The sequence below is a fragment of the Callospermophilus lateralis genome, chromosome 2, assembly GCF_048772815.1.
Source record: "Callospermophilus lateralis isolate mCalLat2 chromosome 2, mCalLat2.hap1, whole genome shotgun sequence".
Lineage (NCBI taxonomy): Eukaryota > Metazoa > Chordata > Mammalia > Rodentia > Sciuridae > Callospermophilus > Callospermophilus lateralis.
This window is the reverse complement of record NC_135306.1, coordinates 193,340,333-193,361,300: the sequence shown is the minus strand read 5'-3', so window position 1 is coordinate 193,361,300 and position 20,968 is coordinate 193,340,333. Positions and strand designations below refer to the sequence as shown.

At 38.6% G+C, this 20,968-nt stretch overlaps 1 protein-coding gene across 1 annotated transcript; it reads right to left on the bottom strand.

The window, feature by feature from the left end:
• Positions 1 to 7,863: 7,863 nt before the first annotated feature.
• LOC143391630 (olfactory receptor 4B1-like) lies at positions 7,864 to 8,793 on the bottom strand. Its single transcript, XM_076844387.1, has one exon. It carries the CDS (start codon positions 8,791 to 8,793, stop codon positions 7,864 to 7,866), a length of 930 nt encoding a protein of 309 aa, XP_076700502.1.
• Between the last annotated feature and the right edge of the window lie 12,175 nt (positions 8,794 to 20,968).

The following is a 20,968-nucleotide window of genomic DNA, read 5'->3' as shown; positions in this document are numbered from 1 at the left end:
GAGGTCACCATTAAGAGGCAGAAATTTGTGTGGTGTTACCTGAAATGATACAAAACAACAGACTTCTTCATGAAGTGGGTGAGTTACACAGAGACACTTGCCTGTGTCAGAGGCTTATGACCATGGTATTAAAAAGTGTGGACGAGTTAGTAAAGTGTAGAAGGGCAGAGCATCCCAGGAATGGAGACAGCAACTGTAAATGCGTCATACGTGGCTGGAATAAAGGAAAGAATAGCAACAAATAAAAGTGTAGAGAGAGACTAGTACAGGTTAATAAAGAACTAATAAGATCATCATCATCGTCACATCATCATCACCAAGGCTATCCTGCTCCATGCTGGACTTTGTCCAAGCTACAGCTGAGGTCAACATGGTCTCATTCAGGAAGACCCCAGAGCTCCTGAGCCTGGGAGCCTGAAGACTTGCACTCACACCACAAAGTTCCTTTCTTTCTGGCTGGGGTTGGGGATCAGTAGTAGAGCGCTTATCTAGCATGCAAGAGGCAATGGGTTCAATCCCCAGCACCACCTAAAAATAAATAAATAAATAAACAAAAAACTAAAGGTATTGTGTCCATCTACAACTAAAAAAATATTTTAAAATAACATTATGGGTTTTATTCTACAAAATATAGGGATTCATCGAGTATATTTGTCACTTGGAAAGTGAAATCATTTTGTATTCAGAAGTTGAACTAGTGGAAACAGCAGAGGAGTGGTTAACCTATTAAAAGTCAGTAAGTCCCCTCATTGGACAATGTGGGGCAGACAGGGTGTTCCTGCGTCTATGTAATAGAGCTTTGCATATTTTTAATTATCCTTGGAACTTTCTTACATCATTCTTCTCTTTCTTGTTTCCTAAAATTGGTCTCCAAAACAGTGTTTTCAACCTGTCCACATGCCCTTCAGAGGCTTCAGAAGAGATGTCCTTTGGTGCACCTCCCTGGAATCAGTACCCCCAAGACAACCACAAGGCTTTCTCTGAATCCTTATTTCTGTCTCACCGCCTATTTCTTATCCTCTGAAATTGGTCTCTGTGTGACCTTATTGCTTTCTTAGGATCCATTTAGTACATACCCAATTTTCCTCTTTACCAGCATTTTCCATTTCTTCTAATCATTATGCATCCAGTGCAACAAAGCTCCCCCATCTCCCGACTGTCCTGCTCCATGCTGGACTTTGTCCAAGCTAGCTGAGGTCAATGTGGTCTCATTCAGGGAGACCCCAGATCTCCTGAGCCTGGGACTTGTACTCACGCCACAAGGCTACCTTTCTTTCTGCAGTGATTGAAGACAAGCTAAGGTTGTAAAAGACCACCAGGAGGCAGAGGGGACTTACAGAGAGGACTTACAACTACAGAAACAAAGAGAAGGCAAGGTCCATCCCCAAGCTCATAGATCACTGGGGAATTCTGCCAAGTCATTCATGAAAAAAAAAACACTGCTAACATTCTGGACTCCTGGGTTCAAGCTAAGGTGTTTTTCAAATACTACCTACATGATATCTAGCAAGTTCCTTAGCCTCTCTGGACTCATGATCCAAACTGTAACATGCAAATTATTCCTAGCTCAGAGGGAGACACCACGAATGCCGATCCCAGTGCGACTCCATGTTATAAAGTTGCCATCCTGTGTGCTGCTGTGAATTCCTCTCAGATAAAAATTCGTGCTATGAGACCAGAGGGTCTCACAGCCAGTACCCCCCTTCCCCTCAGGACATTTGGCAATCACAGGACTTCACAATGGATTAAATGGTTTTATATGCCCACCTGCCCTGCTGCCATCTGAGCCTCCTGAAGAGAGACTGCATCTTCTCACCACTCCATCTCCACTGCTTGCTCCCGTGGCCATCACCTAATAGCACTCAGTGAGTGTCACTGGGTGAGTGACAGTGGGTGTGGGTCTTCCCAGGCCTTCTTAGCGTGGTATTTGCTATATCATGTTTTCAGTAACTATTGTAAGAACAAAGGTCCCAAAGGACCAAGACTACAGCTTTTCCATTCCTAAATCCTGGAGCCAGACACAAAGCTGCCACCAGCACCGGACCCACAGAAGAGAATGTTGAAAATCATCCTGAGCCGCAGGGCCCATTCTCTTTGCTTTAAAAGTGAAATCAATCTTCACACACTAAATAATCTCATGTTCACAAAACAAAACTGACACCAGTGACTTTTCTGTTCTCATCTCAGAACAGAGGTGCAAATTTCTGTTCTGAAGACAGAGATGCGGGTTCCTCCCTGAGAGCAACCTTAGGCTCATGCAAGCTGCCAGTTAGCCAACGGAGAAGCATTCGACCAATCTAGGAAACAGAACCCCTGCTTGCCAGGAGCTCCAAGACAGGGATCTGCTACCCTACAGCCTTAGACTTGAGAATGTGGGAGACTGAAGCACTTGGATCTCAAATTCCTCTGACTTAAAAACAAGAGCAAAGTAGACTCGCCTCCCCTGTGTTCCACGGAGAACTAAGAACCCTGGCAGCTCGGCCTTAGGTCCATACTGCATAAGGGACACCTCAGGGGAAGGCATGATCAGGTGAGAAGAAAGACCCAGAGGATCTATACCCTTTCCCCTTCCTAATTAGGCAGAATATCTCAGGGGATGCAGGACCTCACAGGCCTTTTAGAAGGAAAAAAAAAAGGAATAGATGAGAAATGTAAACAAATTAACTTCACCCAGTGCTCAGAGGGCACTCACCTGCATGGCGCTGTTCACAGGGCAATGATCCCTCTCCTGCTCATCAGGAGCTTGATCCTGGGGCTTGATATAAAATAACAGTACTCAATAGTGTAGGTCCAAGGCTTAGGGAAACTGAAATAGCACATCTCAAAGCCTGTGGTGTGGAAGAGGAATAGATGGGTGGTTCCCAGCCAGGGGTGTGATTACCCCAGAGGACACTGGGTAATGTGTGGAGCCATTGGCTGTTGTCCAAGCTGGCTGGTGAGGGAGGGGCTGCTCACATGAAGCTGGGAGAGCCCAGGGAAGCTGTGACATCCTACAAGGCACAGAACTGTCCACATAGCAGAGACTTACCCAGCCCAGTGTCTATAGGACTGCCCAGGAGATGACCTGCCATAGCTGAAGCAGATTTGCTCTGAATTCATAAGCATTGAAATGAGGTGTGGAGAACACGGGGATTCCTTGCAGTGCTTTGACCACGCTTTTGTGTGTTTTAAATTTAGTGTGATAGAATGTTTTAGAGATGGATTATATTGTTTTATATATAAAACAAGATAATATTTTGTAAAATGAATATATGTTTGTAAAAAGAATGAGCTCTAGGCAAGCACTACTAATACATATTTTCAATTCAGGCTTGACTATATTCAGAGTTGAATGGAGATGACATACGTTTCAACGACTAACTAAAGAGAAAACTATAATGAGACATTTTTAAGTTCAACACAATATGTTTTGCACATGTAAAGACTGAGTTAAACATTATTCTTTATAGAGAAAGAAACACAAGAAAGATAATTGGCACACAATTACATAAAAGTCTAAAATTATTGAAGAAAAACAACTACATAAAATGCTAAAATATTTAAGTAAAATTTTTAAGTGTGTATAATAAGTCCTCATGAAGTTGAGTTTCTGTGAAAATCTTTCGACAAAAATATTTTCTATGCTGAAAGTTTGCTTTAATAACTCTACAGAAGTCAATTTTCAAATTTGTGTCTGTGAATGTTTATTGGAGGAAACTACATTTTAAAAAGTATTTTGTGGTATAAAAGTGCACTTGTTCATATAAAACTTTAAATTACATTTGTCATAAGAAATTGACTTCATTTCCTAACTTGGTCAAGAGTAATTGATTTTGATCACACTAATCCTTTTCTTTTAGAATTAAGAATATATCCAGGCTGGAAGTATAGTTCAGTGATCAAGCACTTGCCTAGCATGCACTATCTCTAGCATCATGATCAATAAGTATATTCTTAAAAAAGAATTAGGAATGAATCCATATACATTCCTCCTTGTGAAAAGTTATTTAGAAAAAATAAGTAACTTTATATTTTTAAAGAAGAATAATTTTTTTAAAAGTCTCCAGAAGGTTTTACTTCACCAACAAACAAAAACTGAAATCAATCCAATATCCAACAGTGAATTTTATTTATTGTGGTATTTTCATGCAATAAAATTATACTTAATACAAAGAGCATCCATTGTAGGGCAGGAGGATAGGGAAGGATGCAGGAACTTTGGTTTGTGTAGAGGGGAGTGAGGGAAAGGGTTGGGGTTGTGGTGATAGGAAGGACAGTAGAATGAGACAGACATTAGTACTCTGTATACATGTATTATTACACTACGAGTGACTCTGCACCATGTACAGCCAGAAAAAAGGAGAAGTTGTGCTCCATTTGTGTATAATATGTCAAAATGCATTCCACTGTCACATATAACTAATTAGAACAAATTTTTTAAAAAAGAACAAATTATTGGAATCCAAAACACAGACAATTTCCAAAGACATTGTGTTGAATGTAGAAAAAAAAAGCCAGATACCAAAGCTTCCATTCATAAGTACACGGGAAGAGGCCAAATTAATTCATGATGATACAACTTAAAGCTGGGGTTGGGGAAGGAGATACCTACAAGAGCCAAAAGAAGTTTCTGGGATGATAAAATATCTACATCTCAGTTGGGATGCTCATTAGTTATCCAAAGAATAAAAAAAAAAACAAAAAACATTGAATTGTACACTTAAGGTCTTTACGTTTCACTGGATATAATTTTAAGTTGATTACAAAGTAAAAACTATCTGAGATAGGGAACTACAACAGAAGGAAATATCTGAATGAGAATAGTTGGATCTGGTCCCAGGCATGTGTCTGATTTATCCTGGAGCAGATCACAGGTGTTTCCCAAGACTTGATGTTTTCTTTCCTGTATTACATTAGAACCCCTAAAGATTTATTGGAGCATGGGCCCACATGGAATGAAATAAAAATTATATTACCCAGGCTTCGTTATAACTTTGAAGGGATATACACTTATTTTGTCACTTCTTTTATAAGGATGGCAGGAACTTGGCTCCAATAGCCGTCTGGGGCCATGAGGTGAACACTGGAAGGGAAGCTCTTAAAAATGGAGAAACAAGGTGAAGAGAATGTTTATACCCTGAATTGTTTATTTTTTTACTTCTGTCTTATTTCAGATCCTGATCCTTGCAAGTAAAATGTATTTTTTTTCTATTTCTTGTTTCATAGACTTCACAGGATTTCTTGGAGACTCCAGTGAGGTAGTAGATGTGAAATGGCTTTGGAATCATAATGACAAGGTATTATGCAAATATAAGGCATATCAATTACAATATTAACAAATTCAAATATGCCTTCCAGGTATATCCACAGAGTTTGGAAAGTTGGTATTGTTTTACTGCAAGATAATGTGTGAAAACCTCTTTTTGTCGATATCTTAATTGTATCTCAATAAGAGAGTCCCCTCACTCCAAGGGACCGCACATCTGACTTAAGCCCTTCCAAATGATGAAGACAAATGTTGACACAATCTTGACATTACTTATTCAGCAGCAATTGAGTGTCCATCATCTGTCAGTCATCGTGCCAACTGCAAAGTCACATGGAAAAGGGCACAGACACAGGAAGGGGTGAAGAAGTGAGGCTGAAGCTCAATCTGACCCGGGTAAGTTTGGTCAACACTGAGACATCATGCCCAGGTGGGATGCTCCTCTCCTATACTGGAACTATGCTATTCTTTGCTTGAGAAAATAAAACCAAGAGTGGAGAGAAAGAGCACGGCAGTTGGCTGATAATAAAACTCATCAAAGGAGACATAACACCATGTATTTAATCCTTTTACATTCACTGTTTCCAAGAAATTCAAAGATACACAAAAAGTTTCAAACTACATAAAATCTGCCCCCCACATACATTGCTCATTATAGACCTCAACAAGACATAAGAACTACAAGTTTTATAAAGGGTTGGTGGAAACATGTTTTGATAGATCAAAAGTTCAGGACATTACTCATGTGGTAATTCACCTACACTAGCAAAGTGCAATGTCAGGAATGAAATTGCAGTGAATTGGCCCCAGACCTTAGGTACAGGAATACATACGCAAATAGGATCCATTCTCTGTCCTCAAGGACTCCAAGGGTAGTTTGGCCCTCATTCCCAACTCCCAGGCATTCACATCCCAGCTCTGCCTTCTATCCACCAGAGGGAGATGAAAACTGGGTCTGCTCTTAGGAAAACTGTGACATTAGGGCAACCATCCTGCTCTTTGCCTCCAATTTCCAGGACCAGGTTACAGAATCATGGAGTATTTCAAAGATGCTTGTCTCAGGTTATCCAGTCATTAAGTGGTAGATTTGGATGTTATTCAGTCAATCTGGTGACACAGTCAAATTTTTAACTACCTTGCTAGGCCCAGGTGCACCAATCTCCAAGAAACCATCTCACCAAACCTCCTATGGACAGCACTCCCTCCTTCAAGGCAGACCCTGAGCTTGTTCTAATAGCAATGTGCCCAGTCAGGGCAGAAACTCTGCCTCATCTAAGCCCATCACGTAATCCCAACATCATTTCCCAATGCTCTCTTTCCCAGCCTCCTTTGCATGTAGGAGCAACCTCATGACCTCTTTCTGCTAAAAAAAAAAAAAAAAAAAAAAAAAAACCTCAAATTTTGCTGAAACATTTCTCAGAATTATTTCTCAAAATAAGGAATGGGCCTTTCCCACTCTTCATATGAAGAAGATATGAAGCTTGAAGCAGCTGCCATTCTGCATCTTGCATCCTAGGATGACAATATAGAGAGCCGAGGAGGCACCAATCCATGTGCTGCAGTTATAGAATCAGGAAAACACCATCAAACCATTTATCTGCAAAGTTTTCCTTTAGAAAGCAAGACATGATTCTGTGGCTTAAACCAAGACTGGGTAAACATTTTATATAACATTAGAAAATAAATATTTAGGGTTTTGCAGACTCCGCAATCTCTTTCACAGCTTCTGCTAAATTTTTCCCATGAAGCATAGAAAAAGGTACAGCTTACCTATAAAATATGGGCATGGCTCTCATCCAATAACTGTACTATGCACATTAAAATGTGAATTTCACATAACTTTTATGTGTCAAAAAAATCTTCTTATTCTTCTGATTATTTTTATCAATCTTTAAAAATATAGAAGCACTTCTTATGTCACAGTCCACATAAGAACAGGCAGTGAGATTGGTTTGATTGGAGCTGTTCTTCACCAGGTCGAACCAAACGTAGTCCTAGCTAAATCACTGGCCTTCCCTCAGAACCCAGATAATCACTGTCTAGAAGAGAAGAGTCTTTTAAAATTGTTTAGATTCAGATAATAATGGTTAGTAGCACTTTTCTTGATTTTCACTCACCCAGAGACATTTTCATTATAATAATGCTACTCTCACTAATGAAATAAATTTCCTACCGTAGAATTTCAGGCATGAGAACCAGACTAATAGGAGGAAGTCACCAAATATAGTACAGAAGGTTTCCTGGAACCACCCCAAGATCACACTGGTAAGAAAAACCAGCTAAAACATGGACTTTGGTCTCCAAGTACCATGAACCTTCCCCCTTCCACTATATGTCAACCCCAGAGGTGAAATGAATACAGCCAAGGTGACACTGCTGAGAGGTGACTTGGTGAAATCCCATTTCACGTGATCCATCTGTCAATTTTAAAGGCTTTGCACTGCTGACTATTAGAGAAGACGCGGGAAGCCTCCCAATGTGAACATAGTACTGACGGCTATGACAGGGTTTAAAATGGTACCATGGAGTTAAATTAACTCGTTAGAAATACAACAAAATGAGGAACAGGTGAACTTTTGCTCTGGTCCTTCACGGTTGACTGAAATCAGATTGCACTTTTATTCAATCCTTGAGTTTACTTTTTTGCCCCACAACTTCCTAATGGCATTTTTCACCTCTGCATTTCTGAGTGTGTAGATGATGGGGTTCAGCATGGGGGTGATGACCGTGTAGAACACGGCCACCAGTTTGTCCTCAGTGTAGGTGGAGGCGGGCCTCAAGTAGAGGAAGATGGCAGGTCCAAAAAACAAGATGACCACCGTGATGTGAGAGGCGCAGGTGGACAGGGCTTTGCGTCTCCCCTCTGCAGAGTGGTTCCTCAGGTTGAACAGGATGACGATGTAGGAGGACACCAAGAAGAGGAAGGAGAATACAGAGAACAATCCACTGTTGACGAACATAATAATGCCAACCACAAATGTGTCCGTACAGGCGATCTTAAATAAAGGATGAAGGTCACAGAAATAATGGTCAATGACATTGGGACCACAGAAGGGCAGTGGGATGGTGATAAAAATCTGAATAATGGAGTGAAAAAAGCCCCCCAGCCAGGAACCAGCCACCAGACGGTGGCACACAGGACGGCTCATGATTGCTGTGTAGTAAAGGGGTTTGCAGATGGCCACGTAGCGGTCATAGGCCATCACGGCAAGCAGGAGGATCTCAGTGACCCCAAAGAAGTGGAAGAAGAAGATCTGGGCCAGACAGCCCCTCAGGGAGATGGTTTTGACCTTGGCAAGTAAGTCAGTGATGAATTTAGGGACCACAGTAGAGGAGTAGCAGATCTCCACCAGGGACAGGTAGCCAAGGAAGAAGTACATGGGGGAGTGCAGACTCTTACTGACACTGACCGTCACAACAATGAGGCCATTGCCCACCACAGTGGCCAGGTACACGGGGAGAAACAACACAAAGCACGCTCTCTGCACCTCTGGATCCTGGAAAAGGCCAGTAATGATTAACTCAGTCACGTTGTTTGCACTGGCCATGGGTTCAGTTCAGGTGTGCTGGATACCAGATCGTGAGGGACCTGCAATAAAGCATACAGTGGTTGTATCACTTTAGAGGGTGAAAACCAGTTTACAGTATGCTTATTACTCAATCATTCATTTAGCCAACGTGTAATCATTTAACATTAAATTTTAGCAATCTAACACTGACTCATTTTAATTAATTTACTTTTATTATTAGAAAATGAAGGCTTAGAAAATCATTATTTATCCATGACCACATAGAAAATGGTGAATTCTGGGACTTAAAACCACTCTTTCTTTTATTTGAATGTTCTAATTCACCACAAGATAATTCAGAATTTTATGAGCCACTCAGGTGAATAACCTGTATTTTTACTACCTGCATTGCATTTTTATAGCTCTCTCCTAATGGGAAATCCCCTTTGCACATACCATTACTCCTGTGTTCCTTATTTATTTTATCTATGCCTCAGGAACTTACTTCTCACTGACAGCCCTCCCTTTCCCAAAATCCTCTCTGCAGTCTCCTTTCCTCCATCATACCAGTCTTCAATTCATGCAGATCGATGTTCTTCACCAATCTCACAGCTTCAGAGAGCATGTCTCTATGACAAATGCTCACACACTCTGGGGAGAACTGAATTCACTAGTCTTCCTCCATCATTCCACCATTTCACACCTTCCACCACACAAACTACTGAAAGTTCCTACACTCTAATAGCATGTCCTCTGAGAACTTGCTATGGCTAGCAGTTGCAGGTGTGGTTCTAGGTTGGTTAGTCACTAGCAGAGCATACAATAACAGGAGTGAGGATGTCTCTCTAAGTTTCTTCTCTGGTGCAAATACTGTGAAGTTCTTACATAACTAAACACCTACCAGATTACACGGAAGAAATGCATACCCCAATACATACCTTGGGTTACATAAAAATATCATGTAACCCAAAACAATATACTCCACATGAAGGTGCCCCAGTTGAAGTTTTAAACATATCTGATCTATATTAATAGGAAAAACATGAAAAATTTGATTTCCTACTTTAAAACTTATTCCTATATTTCCCCTCTTTTTTCAGACAAACCATGCTTTTATTCAATAAGATAAAATACTTTATGCTATTTTATACTTTATCAAAACACACTTAATTTTATTTTGCATATAGGATTATTTTTTCATGAATTACTACTGTTTATTTAATATATATTATTTTTATTAATTTTTAAATTTATGTATGACAGCAGAATGCATTACAATTCACATTACACATATAGAGCACAATTTTTTTATCTCTAGTTGTATAAAAAGTATATTTACACTGATCCATGTCTTCATACATGTACTTTGGATAATGATGACCATCACATTCCACCATCGTTACTAATCCCCTGCCCTCTCCCTTCCCTTCCCACCCCTCTGCCCTATCTAGAGTTCGTCTATTCCTACCATGCTCCCCCTCCCTACCCCACTATATACTACGGGGACACATCCACATCAATGTTTATAGCAACATAATTCCCAATAGCTAAACTGTGGAACCAACTTAGATGCCATTCAATAGATGAATGATTAAAAAAATATGGTATTTATACACAATGGAATATTACTCAGCAATAAAAGAGAATAAAATCATGGCATTTTCAGGTAAATGGGTGGAGTTAGAGGAGATAACCCTAGTGAAATTAGCCAATCCCAAAAAACTAAATGCAAAATGTTTTCTCTGATATATTTTTCCCTTTTATCTTTTTTTTGTACTGAAAGCTTTCAGAAACATACTATAATTTTTACCAATTTGCTTTTAATTGACAAAAATATTTTGATTTAAGTGTGCACCATAAAAATATTCAAGCAAGATAATTAACATATCTATCACTTTACCAACCTATCATTTTTATGTGTGTGACAACAATATTAAAAATCCATTTTTTAGCAATGTTGGAATATACTCAATATGTCAAAGATATAACTGCATTTCCTTGTTCATTGCATCATTCTTCACAATAGCCAAGATGTTGAAGTAACCCAAATGTCCTTCCATATGTGAATGGATAAAGCATAGTATGTATACACAATAGAATTCCACGCATCCTTTTAAAAAGAAGAAAGATATATTAGAATTGAGATCCCACCCCAAACAGCAAGGAACAGAGCACAGAAAGCAAAGATCAGGATATAACAGATGGAAACAAATCAGTGTGTGTTCCAGCCCTCAGATAAGGACATCTCCTGAGGTTTAGGATTCAGTAAAATCCTTGAACCTCAAGGAGCTGATAAATGAGTATTCTGCAGCCAGAGAAGTAGTTGAGTCAAGACCATGGCACCTCAGAGATGCAGAGAATCCTTGACCCTTGACTTTTTCATCCTTACTTCATTCTGTAGTATACTCGGGTGCAAGGAAAAGCCCCTTTTATTACTCAAGCAAATAATTTTTTTGTCTAAATAGTATGAATGGGTTTCTGTGTCTGGAAAGCAAAATTTCTAAGATGGAAACATAGGACTGAAACAAAACTCAGTTAAATCAGACACAGAAAGATATAGGTTCTCCTCATATGTTAAAGCTTTAAAAAAAAAAAAAAAAAAAAAAAACTCTACCTGAATGTAGAATAGTGATTACTTGAATATTAGAAATGGAATAAGGGGACAACTGGATTTGATGAGTGCACAATATATGCATATGTTTAAATATCACAATGAACTCCATTAAAATGGACAGTTAATACATGTTAATCAAAAATAAAATACACATAAACAATTTTAAAGCACTAGCAACCAGAAAGTTCAAATTAAATAACTAGTTAGAAAGCACAACTTAAAAATATTACATCTACAATAGGTAAGAAATTTTTTGAAACACAAAACTCTTAAAATGTAAAATGCACATAAAGACAAAACCATAAAACTCTACTGAACGACATAAAACAAAAATTAATTAATGGAAAATCATATTTATTTCCATCACACAAAAGATTAATCATGTTTTCCAATAATAAAACTCAAAGATTTATGTTTTATTTTTTCCTAATTTTAATTTTTCTTAATGTAAAAATATATGAATTGTTTCATTGTCATTTCACTGCCAAGAAAAATCAACTGTGATTTTTTTATGTAATATCACAATTATTCTAAAGTTTATTTGCAAGAAAAATACTCAAAAACCACTAAAAATATACTAAAAAAGATTAATGAGGTGACTTTTCCCTTCAGATATTGACTTTTAAACTGGCTATAAGTTAAAGAAGTTTGATAATAAGAAATAGATGATTATGTAAGTTATTTTTTTAATTGACAATTATATAAGAGAATTAATCATGCAAAAGTAGAAATAAGATATACTGTTCAAAAGAGGATTCTAGAAAAATTGTTAAACTCTTTGCGGGAAAATTAAATTTGATTACCAGACTTTCACACCCATCAAAATTAATTCTGAATTAAAGAATTAGAAATAAAAATACAAATATTTAAAGAACACAAAGCAGAATTGGTGATCATGATATGGACGTCTGATATAAATGATAGTAGACAGTATTTGAATACATACACACAAAAATGAAAACTTTTGAAAAAAAAACAAAACAGCATAAACAAAATCATTACTCAAATGATGAAATCAGAAACATGCAAAAACATGTATGTTAAATCTCAAGAGCCTTCAATTTTCAAAATTTTTCATATCTATAAGAAATGTTCATGCATTCCAAAGGAAAATAAGCAAAGATAATAAATGGGAAACTCACAAAAGACTAAAAGATCAATATACATATGAAAGGATATTCAGCTTCATGAATAATTAAATGCCCACAAAACATAACAAATATCACTTTTGATTATAAGTAAAAGGTGGTCTGTGGAAAGTTAGTGAGGATAAAATAGCACAGGTTAAGGTTGGTGTTAGCCTCATATTCTATGGCAGAAGTAAAGATCAGTAAAATTATTCTGAACAGCAAACTGATAGTGTATATCAAAGATAAATGCTCCTTCTACCTCCAATAACATATCCCAGGAGGCACTGGTTAAGTATACAAGTATTGAAGGCATAGGTGTATTGGGACAACTCAGACTGACTTTGGGTGCATCTTTTTTTCAAATCCACATTCAGAAGTGTTGCCAGGGTAGCCTGAAATCAGCTGAGGTGGGAATATATGCACATTGAAAACCAGCAAACACTACAAAGAAGAACTATTTCTTAAGAAAAGCCCATGGTTAAACTGTTTTAGTCAACGTTTTCATTGCTATGACCAAGAACCTCACAAGAAAAACTTAGAGGAGCTAAAGTTTACTCTGGCTCACAGTTTTAGAGGTTTGGTCCATGGTTGGTCAACTCCATAGCTCTGGCCCAGGACTGAGGTAAAACATCAGGATAGAAGAATGCAACAAAGGAAAGCTGCTCAGGACATGGTAATCAGGAAGAAGAGTGAGGATCCACTCATAAGGGACAAAATATAAATCCCCAAATCATTCCCCCCACCCTATGACCTACTTCCTCCAGCCACACCTGCCTACAGCTATTACCAGTTAATCCCTAATCATTTGGAATCTCATCTAATTGTTTACCTTTGAACATTCTTGCATCATCTCAAACATGAACTTTTGAGAGACACCTCATATCTAAACCATAACATTCCACCTTGGCCCTAAAAAAACTCATGCCCATCTCACACTACAAAATATATAGTACTTTAACAATTCCATTATTACCCAAAATTCCAAGTCCAAAGTCTCCTCAAAGACTCAAAACAAACTCATGGATATTTCCCCCTGTAGAGAATAAAAGCAAGTCACATATATCCAACACATAATGGCACAGCAATGCATTGCTACAGAACCAGGCTACATGGTTGAGGCCAAGGTCTGCCACCTTCTCAAATAATAGCCAATCCCCAGGGCCCCTTGTTGCAACAGCCTCTAAGTGTCTGGGTGACTGAGCACAGTGAGACAAATTCCTAGCCACCCTGGGCAAGCAGTGTGCCCCTGTGGTCTATTCTCAGAGGAATTATTACTTTTATACCCTTAAACTTGGGATGGGTGTCCTCTTGCCAATTCTTGAGATGCCCTCAAGCCACCGTTCCTATTGTCTCTGTGCAAAGTACTTAGCACTTATTAAGTAGTTCTATTATCTTTAACAACCACAACTACCTCAGCCCAAGATTTACTTAAACTTTTCTGGCAAAACTTCAAGTTTTTAAAATATTTCTGCTTTATTTTCTTCTCCTGGTTATCACAGTAACCTTAGCTAAAAGCCACCAGCAATACCCACACCAGTACCTGAATTCTGTGCTTTCTTGAAATTTCCTCCACCAGATAAGTTTGTTTCCTTTAAATTCAGCCTCATAAAACGTCTCAAGATATGGGAAAACATAGACAACTTCTTTGCCAGAATGTAACATGAACAGCTCTAGTCCACTTTCCAATAGAGTCCTCCTTCTCCCAAATCTCATGAACCAGTCTTTACTGTCCACTGTCCATTTGCATCCTGGTCTTTTGAGCTTTCACCAGAATCACACATTAAACTCTGCCTCCAACATTCTAAAACTTTTCTGACTTGTATCTTTATCTTTTCGAAATTCATCCCTCAAACCAAAAATAAAGGTTTCTAATCCATGTGGCCAGGCTAGTGATAGCATTGACCACACTCGTGGTACCAATTTCTCTTTGGGGAAATTGGTCAGCTTTTGAATTGCTATGACCAATTGCTCTCTGAAAAGAACAACTTAGAGGAGCTAAAGTTTCCTTTGGCTCACAGTTTCAGAGGTTTGGTCCATGGTTGGTCAACTCCATAGCTCTGGGTCCAGGGTGAGGCAGAACATCACAGGAAAGGATACAGCAGAAGAAAGCAGCTCAGTACATGGCAACCAGGAAGAAAAGAGAGGGCTCCACTCACTGGAGACAAAACAAAAGCCTCAAAGTCACACCCCCACTGGATGACTTACTTCCTCCAGACACACCTATCTGCCTACACCTACCATTAAATTACTCCATGCCAATGGATTAATGCCACTGACACATTTACCAGTATACCACTTGTAAAAGGTAATGGAAGAACTTTTTTTTTCCACTCCTGATGTCTCCTTGCATGTGAAGGGAGTTACAAAAACATTTCCAGTCCCGCCCTGCCACAGGGGAGGTAGAGTCAGTTTGGAAAGAGACATTAGGCACAGGTGGGCCCTTCCACTCTCCTCCTTCTCTTACATGAAATGCAGCAGGAACACACTTTCTACTCAGCCTCAAGGGAAATCTCTCTCTCTTTGGAGTGCAGTTTGGATCCTCTGTTGGGTGGGTCCAGTGCTGCCATGACTGGGTGTGCATGTTTACCTGATTCTAGGATGAGTTTAGAAAGGTCCCTTGTAACAGATGTAATCCACTATCTCAATAATTACCATTATCAGTAACAAAGGCAATATTTCTCTCAAATGACATATTTCCAAATTAGCTCAACACTCATTCAAGGAAGAGATGCATTAAATTTCTCAAACGCATCAAAATGAGGTCTCTCCTAATTGGTTTAAAGCAGAGAAAAAAATTAAACAATGTAAATATATATTAAATGTGTAATAATAGGATTTTATATCTACCCATAAAGGAGTCATAGCTGTTTCATTTTTTAGACAGAATGTCTGCTACAGGGGAAATAAGAGGAGTGGCATCTGGTGGAAGAAAAGGAAATCAGTCATTCATGGAAGCTGAAAGAAATTTTTTAACCAAGAGCTAAAGGTTTGTGAAAAGATCAGTTCAGCAGAATAATTATGTTGAAACCCATGGCCAACACAAGCAGCATTGTTCATCACTATTGTGTGCCCTGACCACTAAGGGCAGTGAAGGGATACCAGGCACCCCAAATCACTACTAATAACTCATCTACTTGGAAAATCAAGTCAGTGAATGAGTATAAATCGCTAGATCCTTAGAAATCACCTTTCAACTCATCCTCACGCACAAGCCCAGGGAAAGGGCAGACAGAAGTTAGGGTTACAGCTGATGGGACTAAGTGGTGAGGTCACAGAGATGGACAGGCAAATGTGACCTGGAAGATACTTGGATGACTCTGTTGTGCTCCAGCTGCCCAGCCTTGCAGCTTCTATATCAGTTATGATTTGTGCCTTCCTCTCATTTCCACCATCCAACTGGCCATTTCATCCCATTAATTTAACCACTGCACCACCATCCCTGGGTGCCCTTTGTCCCCATTCCTGCTGCTGTCCCCTTCTCACAGTCAGCTATGCCTAAATTGCAAAGCCTTAGTCTCCAGATGGGCCCTCTCCATCCATCCCATACACTTCATCTGGAAAATTGTTACCCACACTGTTCTTTCTCCGAATCACTCTACAACTTAAGAATCATCAGGGAAACACTCAATTACTCACTGTTAATGACTTTCACATTCTGAGCCATCTCAAAAATTCACCTTTTTACCCACTCAACTTCAGCTGCCTTCTGTTCAAGTCAGGGTCCTCTCCCCTGCCTACAAGACCACCCTGCCCATTCCCACCACAGAGCCTCCCTTCACCAGAAATGCCCTCTCCTTATCCCTTCAAATCCTGCCAGTCTTCCAGGCCCAATTCTACTCCAGTGTGCTTAGTGAGGCTCACCATAACCACTCCAACACATATGAATCTTCTCTGAGCAAACTGGGAAAAATACTTTAGTCATTTTCCTTAACTATGAATCTGATCATGTGACTTCTCTGCATAACACCAAACAACACTTCCTTGTTGCCCACAGCAGGGTGTTCAAGCTCTTCATTTGAACTGACCATGATCTTCCTTTGCAAGCTATTATCCCTCCCCAGAAGAACACTATGCAGCTATTTCCTACCCCAGGATGCCCTCGCTTCCTTCTTTCTGGATTGCATAAAGAACCTCACCACATAAAGTTCTCTCTTTGTGTTCATGTCATACTTTATCATATTCTTTTTAAATAATTAATAGATTGTTTTGTGATTGCAGTTTCTGTGTCTGTATTTTGTACTAAGAAACATTATTCTACTATTCAAAATTTTTAATATTATTCTCAAATATTTATTTTTATTTGCAGTTTTGACTGGTAGCAACAACTAGCATTTCAATAGTATTTACTGTACACTGCATATTTATACATGCTCTGTATGCATTAATTCACTCAGGTTTCACAGAAAACCTATAAGTTGCATATAATTGTTTTCCCTCCTATATTTTTCTCATGAGAAAACAGAGATAGAGACTTAAAAGCCAAGATTCCATGCTTTTTAAACTATAATGCTGTATCATTTGCAGGAATAAGGCACATAACTAACACAGCAGTGAAGAGTTCAAATTAAATATGACCTGCTGTTAGAAGCCAAAGGTACATTTTTGGCCAAACCTAAACCATCTCATCTGAGCATAAACTCAATTTTTTTTTTTGGCCCATTAGAGCAATTAAGTAAATGTACCTTAAACCAATCTGAGAAATCACTCAGAGATAAGAGGAAAATTACAAACAGTCCAGGTTTTCTAGGCTTCATCCCAATAGGAGGAATACCTGACAGCCTTCCTCTTTGAAAGCTGTCTTTTCCTTTTCCATCACATCTTTCCTATGTTCATTCCTCTGTCTGCCACCCCTCACTCCCATTTACCTGCTCCCACCATGTCTCCAACTTAGTGGTGAGAAATGTTTCCTTTCCCCCCACAATGCTGCCTCACTCAGAAACCAGGGAGTGGAAAGGTGATCGGCATATATAGAAGCCACAGCCAACACACCAGTGAGTAGAATATATGTCAGGGAACCTGCTGTGCATCACACCAGAGCATAATAACAGGATGCGGACAACGCCTAGAGAAAGACCGGAGAGTCTTGATGCACCCTATGACTGACCCAAGTGAAAAAGTGGAATCTCTACCCCAATCACAGCTCTCCCTTGTAATTGCTAAATAATGCCTCACAGAACCTAACAATGTAAGGGGCTTTCAAAAGTATCAAGTTTTATGCTATACATGTTTTACTAAAATAAAAATTATCAATTTAATTTATTTTCCCCTGCCCCACCCAAGATCATCACACCTGACCCCCTCATTTCACACAAGAACTACCACTGGTAGAAGAACAAATTTAAGTTATCCAACACCCTACAGCTGTTTAGAAATCTTGCACATTCAATACTAAATACATACTAAATACACTTCTGTTCATATGACCTACCTTCAGGTGTGACTTTGTTCTGCCTTGGAAAAAGGAATTAGACCAGATGGATCTCAAAATATAGTCAAGTGTCTTCAATTCTTCACGAAGTTAGCACTTCTCTGGAATAGACCATTTCTTAAGGACCTGTTCTGGTTTGGGAAAACTTAAATAGGAAGGAGCATTGGATCTCTCCCTGAAAATTCTCACACTTCAGCCAATAAGTTCTCTGGGCTAATCTTACCAACCAGTAGATTCCTCACTGAGGAACCCAGTAGACAAATTCTCAGTTAAACCACCCTAAGAGTGATACTGAAATAAGTTTACAGAGGTATTCCCCTCTCTTCACAGATGATGTGAGAGAGACTAAGAGGTTTTGTCTTCCCCAAACCACACTCCAGTCATTTCCAACTTAGGCTGTCTTCTGATGGTACTGGGTGGCAGTTGCTACTGCAATTGAAGGATAGGATTCGTCCCCAAGGACAAGCCACACATGGTCCTGAGAGCTTTTGAAAAATAAAGAAATTATGTCTAAGATAATAACAAAGAAAGAAATAATCAAAACTAATCTGTGTCAGGGTTAATATTTGGGTTTATAATTTTTAAGAAACAAACAAAAGCTATAGGAATATCAAACCCAGAGGTCTTGAGATCCTGTTTTAAAGTAGAAATCCTACCCACCCACATAAAGTCCAAAGGTTGTGATTAAATGGTGAGAGCTTTGAACTATTATGATAAATTAAGTCACATGCTATAACCAAGGGACCAACTCCCCTGCTGAATTTCTTTTCTGTACAGTGAAACTTTGCCAAATTACCTATGACTTCAGGAAAGGCTCACTTGTTTCAATTACTTGGTAAAATTAACATTTTTTATGCTCAATGACAAAGAATTAAAAGAAGAATGTTAAAATTAGGACAGAAACAGGCTTTTGGCCCAAACTTGCCTATTGAAAATAAATGTCATAATAATAATAATGAGAAACTTCTTCCCTGGGCACTGGGTCTGGTTCAGTAGTTGACTAACTATCTGACTATAGCCATGACGTTTCACTTCCCCACTTCTCACTCCCCCTGTTTCTACTTCTATATAAAATGACTGCATTTGTCTAGATTACCTTCCTATTCTCACATTCCTGTCCTAACATTCATATATTTATGCATAATATTCATGTATAAAATTACTCAGTCTTTCTGTGTCTCCATCTCTCTATAGATGATAGTGGTCATAAGCATGCAATATTTGTATTATTATAATTATTAGAACATATTAATTGTACAAAATAATGAGAATCATTGTGACAATTTCATGTACATATATAACATACTGTGATTGTATCCATCCTCCCAATTTTCCTCTCCTCCTTCCTCCCAGTTCCCCTTCTCTTCCTCAATAGCTCCCCTTCTAGGAGAACGGTAGAGTAGAGCAAGTGGATCAGGGGAGGGAGATGGGAAGGGAAAAGGAAGGTACGGGGGAATGAAATTCTTCAAATTATCTGCATGGATAAATATGTCACAATGAATCCCACTGGTATAAATAAGTGTAATGCACCAAAAAAAATTAAAATACCCTTCTCATTCATGTCATCCCTCTTTAAATTTCTTTTCTAAATTCAACATTTAAGAAAAAACATATGATACTTGTCTTCCTGAGTCAGGTTCATTTCATTTAAAGTGATGATATCCAGTTCCATACATTTTTCTATAAATAACATCATTCTTTTTATGGCTGTGTGTGTGTGTGTGTGTGTGTGTGTGTGTGAAAGAGAGAGAGAGAGAGAGAGAGAGAGAGAGAGAGAGATCCATTCATCTGCTGGTGAGCATATAAGATGATTCTATAATGTGGCTATCGTGAATTGTGCCATGACAAATGTGGGAATGCAGGTTTGATTATTGCATGCTGACTATGATTCCTTTAGATATATATTCATGAAAGTTATGTCTAAATTATAAGGTGGATAAATTTTTAGTTGTTTGAGGAACTTCCATATTGTCTTTCATAACAACTGCATTCCCACCAACAGTGTGTAAGGATTCCTTTTCCCCCAAATACTTGCCAGGATTTGTTATGTTTTATATTCTTGATAACAGACATTCTAGCTGGGGTGAGATGGAATCTCAGTGTACTTTTGATTTGGATTTCCTATTTGACTTAAGATGTTGACCATTTTTTAAATATACATATTAGCTCTTTGTAGTTCTTCTTTTTAAGATGTGAATGTTCCGTTATTTTTCCCATTAATAATTTGATTACTTGTGGAATACTTATTAATTTTTTTAGTTCTTTATATATTACAGGTATCAATCCTTTATCAGATGAATAGCTAACAAAGATTTTTTCCCATTCTGTAGGCTCTCTCACTCTGTGACTATTTCCTTTGCTGTGCACAGTTTTCTTAATTTGATGTAATCCCATCTCTCCATTCTTACTATTATTTCCTGAGGCATTGGAGTCCTGCTCAGGAACTTGTTGACTATATCTTAAGGTGTTTCACCCTTGCTTTCTTGCTAGTTGTTTTAAATTTTAAGTCTTGTTTTAAAGTCTTTGGTCTATTCCGAGTTGATTTTTGCACAGGGTAAGATGGAAGTCTGACCCGTAATCTTCTATCAGAGAATATTTGGAAACTTCCTCTGAAAGAGATGTCACTCACTCATTCAAAAAATACCATTTAGTCTTAGGACATGCAAAGCTCTGTCCTAGGTGCTGAAGATTTATTTGGCAGTGAAAAAACAAAGTCCCTATACTTATGGGATTTATCGCCTTCGTATTCCCTCTAGGACATAAGGGAGGTAGAAGAGAAGTGAACAAAACATAAATAAAGCGTTAAGGCAACTCAGCAATAAGGCCTCTGAAGGAAATAAAACAAATTAAGGATGACAGGAAATGCTGGGGAATGTTATTTTATAGAGAGAGGTTGTAAGGAAAAGCCATCTGGTTTGAGAAGCTCTGGTTGCTCTGACCTGAATTGAAGGAAGTAGGAAGCATAAAGAAACCAGTGAGGAGACATCAAAATACTCCAGTCAAGAGATGATTGTAACGAGGACCTGGATGGTAATGATGAAG

What these genes read in the sequence shown, in the direction of transcription:
- LOC143391630 (XM_076844387.1), bottom strand. Translation starts at nt 8,793, where the DNA reads ATGGCCAGTGCAAACAACGTGACTGAGTTAATCATTACTGGCCTTTTC.